This window comes from Pygoscelis adeliae, unplaced genomic scaffold (assembly GCF_000699105.1).
Source record: "Pygoscelis adeliae isolate BGI_AS28 unplaced genomic scaffold, ASM69910v1 Scaffold386, whole genome shotgun sequence".
NCBI classification, from domain to species: domain Eukaryota; kingdom Metazoa; phylum Chordata; class Aves; order Sphenisciformes; family Spheniscidae; genus Pygoscelis; species Pygoscelis adeliae.
The window spans coordinates 929,252-934,707 of record NW_008824940.1 but is presented as its reverse complement, the minus strand read 5'-3'; the positions used below and the strand labels follow the sequence as shown (position 1 = coordinate 934,707).

Below are 5,456 nucleotides of genomic sequence, written 5' to 3'. Positions count from 1 at the left end.
CAGGAAATTGAAATTAATGCCATAGCTACACAGTCAGCTAAGCAAGGGAATTCACTCAGCCGTAAAATAACCCCACCACACTAGTTTTCAGGCTGAGCAGGGTGTGAGGCCACTCACGCCTGCAGGAGGGGGTGACACAGGTGGTGCTGGACAGGGATGGTGGCGGGACAGGGCAGGACTGCCCTTAGCAGCACATCAGCACAGCGGTGTGGCCACATCCTGAGCTCACATACCTGCGTGTTGAACCTCACCCAGAGGGCACCGCTCTCAAAGGCAAAATCAGTTAAAGTTTTCAGAGCTCTGCCTTTGGCATCGCAGCCCGTTTGCAGTCCCTGGAGACAGCAGTTCCCACCAGCATCCCTGGGCAGCTGCAGATGCAGGGTGGAGTGTTTTTACACCGCATGCATGACTTTTTCTACATTCACAGAGCAAGACTAACATAAAATTTTACTAGCTTTCATTTTTCTTTTGCCGTGGTAAGGAAAAGGATCATCATCAAAGAGGATGAGGGCCATTAAAAACTCAATATTCCACTACAGTTATTGGTTTATGGCCTCATTTTGCAGCAGCTTTCTTTATCAAGTGTGCGGCTTCATTGCCTGTCCTATAGCCCACGCACTTCAAGAGTTTGTTATCTGTGCTCCTGTTTCCAGGATAGCTGGGACCTGGCACAGGATCTGCTCTGGAGTGAACATTACAGAAGAGCTGATTCTCCATCTGTTAGCCAGTTTTGGCACTCTGTCTCCACAGATTTCTATGAAGATAGAAGGAAAAAACCTATGGGTTGGAGATCAGACCTTGCATTGCTGATAGCTTTTACTGAAAAACTAGGGTGTTTTACAAAGCACTACTGCATGAAAAATAGCTGTGCTTCATTTTCTGTTAATGGCGTGCCCTTAGACGAACCCAGCTAAAATTTTGTGGTACCCTTTAGGTGATGAAATATTCACTATCTCACACCTCGAAGACAGGAAGAGCAAAATAGTAATGCTTGGAAAATGCCCTGCTGTCTCTTCCACAACATGGCAAAAGCTCACGCATTTGAAAACTGTAAACATATTCCAACTCACATTTATTCATGTTACTGCTTTCACATTGATGTGGTGCAAGATACTGCTCATTTCAGATGGAGCCACCGACATGCCCCAGTAAACTCTTGATATCTTTTATACTATGAATTAATACTGTACTCAGAACATTAATAAATACTTGAAAAGTCTGTAAATTACCTACACTGAACTCCTTTGTAAAAGTATTTAACTTATTTAAACGGATTTATTTTGGTGTCAAAATATATTATGCCATGAACTGCTGGATGCAACTGTTCTGACAAATTTTGTGCACCTGGAATGGTCTTTGTCACTGCTGTAAGTCTGCCTGAGTTCAGGATTGAGCTGAAAGTGATGAAGAAACTGCAGAGCCAAACTAGATTTGATCTTAAGATGCTCACTTTGCTCTCAGTAAAAGCAGCGGGTCTTGAAGCAATGCAGCGCTTCCCAGGGGGCTCCTGTGGGCTGGTGTTCAATGATCTGCTGCTCTGGACATGCCTCAGCCCAGGATGAAATGTTGGATGCTTCAAGCTCCTCTGAGTTCTCTGAGCACATCAGACTTCCTTGCACACACATGCGCATGCCTGTGTGCATGTATGCGCTACTCACCATCCCATGGAGGAAAACCAAGCAGCCGCGCTAGGTACGTGATGCGGCAGTCCCTGACTGTGCTCTTTAGACATAGCCTTCATGGCAGACGTGGTTGCCGTTGATAAGGCTGAAGGTGGCCAGGGAATGGTTGGTGCTCTTGAGGGAGGTCATTCTTGTGGTGCTCCTGGCCATGCTCTGGGACCGGATGAGGAGGCGAGCTCTGCAGCAGAACAGTTGGTTGTTGAACTGTTTCCGAAAGCTCTTGCTGAGCAAGTAGAGAGCAAACGGGTTGACACAAGAGTTAGTGAACGCCAGGATCCGAGCGCAGATGCTGGCAATGAAATGCAGCACTGAGGTGTCCACCTCTGAGTAGTGGTAGGACCGGTATAAATAGATGATGTGGGTGGGAAGCCAGCAGAAGGCAAAGAGGCACACAAAGACCAGTACTGTCCTGGCCAGGCGCTTACGGGATTCAATCTGGAAGAAGAAAGAGAAACGCAGATGAGCAGCTATTCCTAGCTCAGACCAGTAGCTAACTATTTTTCCCAGTGCTGCAGCTTTGGGGCTAGTGTGTGACAGGCGGCACGGCCAGAGCAGGGCAACCTGGACCTCAGGTGAACCCAGCGTCAAGAACCCTCCTTGTCTTTTCTCAATCCCCTTCCCCTAAAAACAAATAATTCTGAAAACCTATTACATAAGGAAGTATTCTTTCCTTTCCTCTTGAGAGATAAAATTCCAATGGCTTGTCACTTTGCAAAATCCCAGCTCAGGCAACAAAAGTGCGGACACCTGCATTAGTTATCCACACATAATACATATGATCTTATGTAATTTATATATATTAACTATAATAATAAGTTAATATTATAAATACTATTAATGTTATTAATTATGGGGTAGGGGTCTGGGATATTTCACAGAGCCCAGAGGCAGGACTTTCTGCCTTGGGGCCATGTGGTATATGTACACAAAAGTGCTGCCAACAGCTGCCAGCCCTCAGAGACCAGGTGCAGCACTCGGAGGCCAAAGGAGCTGGAGAAACCGAGAGAGGAAATTCTGTACTTAGAGAAACACCGAGGCAGCAGCGAGGTGGACCCTTCATCTGAAAGAGCTGGGGCCACGAGGAGAAGGCAGATGTAGGTGGTGAATAGATGGATGACCACCCCTCTTAGCATAATTTGAGCCTTGTCGGGGAAAGGTGCTTTTACAATGTCAGCTAGCAAGCAGTATAACCTTCATGCAGACAAGCCTCACTTTTGTTTTACTTACGTGTACAGGCTTGGAGTCAACCCAAAGGTATTGCTTAACCAAGGGGAGCTGAGGTAAACCGTACCTTGTCTTTTGTCCACCAGTGCTGCACAATAAGATAACAATGCCACTGAAAAACACATCTTTCTTCCTAATGAAGACAAGAAGCTGTGATGGAGGTCACCCAAAAGGAGAGGAAAGACAGAGTTGCCCAGAAAGAGCTGCTAAAATACCCTGCTCCCTGAGAGAGGTTGCACAGCCAGAAGTTTGCAGGCACGGAAAGGGTAACACCGCTGACTTTTCAGGGCTTCATAATGTTCTTCTCTCTGGTAATCCCTGCATCTCTTCCCAGACACTACTAGGGAATTTGTTGCCACCCGCTCCCTGTATCTGAGTACGACCTGAATGGCCTGAAACTTCCCCTGGCCCTGCTGCACTTGCTCCTGCCCTGGTGGGGCTGCGGTGTCTGGCCAGACTCCCAGGACACTTCCCCATCCTCACTCCCCTTCCGAGCTGCACAGGTAAATCGAAACTGAGCAGCTCACACACGCTGATCTTTTCTCAGGACGGCTGCAAGCGGGGAGTAGGCAGAAGAGACCTGACAAGCCCATTTTGACTTTATTTTGTGCCCTTTAACGGCACCGACTGAAAATCAGCCATTGAGCTTAGGAAGGATTGACATGTACCAGATGATAATGTCTCCAGAGAGAGGGCTGAAAATTAAATCCTTTGAGAAAGGGCTCTCCTTGGCTAAACCATATATTCTTTTTAAATGTATCCTTAATTTGATATAGGGCTATTGAGGCCACATCTGCACTATAAAGAAAGGAAGCAACACAATAAAGAAATCGATACCAGTTATCTTGGATGGAGACCTATAGCTCCTGAATGCACTGCAGGACGGGAATGATGGACTGACGGTGCTAGACTGCAGCCTGGCCTTTTGCTTTCTTTAGGGTTGTCTCCCCAAAACCAAAGGGGGAAAGGGCTGCTTTTACTACTCACTTTATTGTCACTAATCAAAACAGTCATCGAATCAGCAGAAAAATGGCTTGCAGGGGAGAAAGATTTACGCACATTCAGAAGGGGAAAAGGATAAGGATTTCAGGGATCGCATGTCATTTAACAGGCAGAAAACACAGCTTTCCAGCCCTGCTGTTTCACCTTAGCACCTGGAGGCTACATGAGATGATTGCGTTCGGTCAGCCTAAGGTGCAGATGTCAGCTGGGTGCAATTATATGGACATTTGTTCAGCTGAAGAATGGCTTGTGTCAGTTTAGCTTAGGTTGAAGCACACCTCAGTTGAAAGAAAGAGGTAAGGTAAATAAGGTAAATGTGTCAAGGTAAATAAGTTGTTTAGAAACAAGTTACCCTGCTGTTGCTTTCTCACTTGGACAGTCTAAGGCTCAGATGCATTCAAATTTAAGCAGTGACCCAAAATGCCCAGTTGCTTATGCAGGATTTGGATTTCCCCCTGGATTTGACTCTTTTTCTCTCCAGTTACTTACAACAGGAGCAGTCAAGAGGAAACAGTCTCTGCTTGAAAGGTTGGAGTTAGGTTGGCCAAAGCCTAGCTAAATCCCCTCACTTGGTTCAGGACTTGCACATTTTCAGCCACACATTTTCAACCAGAGCATGAAACTCTCTTGAAATACATGGGTCCCAGCTGAGCCAGCCCAGCCATGAGCTCTGCGGTGGGACAGTTTGGGGAGTTTTATAAAAACGCCCACTCACGAGTGACAGTAACAGAAGTAACTTTGCTTTCAAGGGTACAAAGGGAAGGTTAAAAGACTGCATTATTCTGGAGCAAATGGCCTGCTTATGTAAGTCAAAGACTGTCTTAAGATGATACCTGAGCCTATCAGCTATTGGACCAGAAGATTGATCAGTCTGGCTTATTAGAGGGCAAATAACAGATGGACAGGTTACTCCGTCCAACACCACTCCCTTCCACAGATCCTAGAAAAAGAGGCATTTTTAGAAGGACAGTTATAATGACCAAAGGGTTTAAGGGAAGAAGCCAGGACTCTCCTCTTCTCCTGAGATTCCACACTGCAAAGATCACACCATCCACAAGGCACGTAACTTCAGTGCGTCTGTGAGGACCCTGCACTGTCCTGCTCTGTCCTCCTTCCTGGGGACCCTGCACCCACCACCATCCTCCTCTGGTCTCCACTCCCCCAGTCCCTCTCTAGCCTGTACTGGTTTCTCAACATGGCACAGCACCAGCGGACAAGAGCTGGAGCTGTGGTAAACGCAGGAGGCATCGCCTCTCTTGTGGAGCAGCCGTGCGTCTCCCGCCCTGGCTGACCGGTGCTCCTGGCCCTGGGGAGCCCTTGCAGAAGGGGTTTCCCCCACCTCCACTCCCTCATTGCTGTCTCCCATTTGCTTTTCAGTCCTGAGGACCAAATTACAGAGCCAGCATTTCCCTCTGTGTGAAGAGGGACCACTTTGCGGAGCAAGGCTTTGTCCGAGGTCCTCTCTCTCTGACAAAGCAACTCTGAGAAGTTTTGCCTTTCTGCTGTGTCACTCCTCAGCTTCAATCTCCAAACACCGTCCCCAGCTCT

At 47.3% G+C, this 5,456-nt stretch overlaps 1 protein-coding gene across 1 annotated transcript in view; it reads right to left on the bottom strand.

Annotated features, from left to right (window-relative positions):
- Positions 1-1,724: 1,724 nt before the first annotated feature.
- GRPR (gastrin-releasing peptide receptor) overlaps positions 1,725-5,456 on the bottom strand; it is a 24,548-nt gene continuing 20,816 nt past the window's right edge. The window contains exon 3 of the mRNA XM_009325470.1: positions 1,725-2,117. Within this exon, the coding sequence (XP_009323745.1) occupies positions 1,725-2,117 (393 nt within the window). The remainder of the gene's footprint in view (positions 2,118-5,456) is intronic.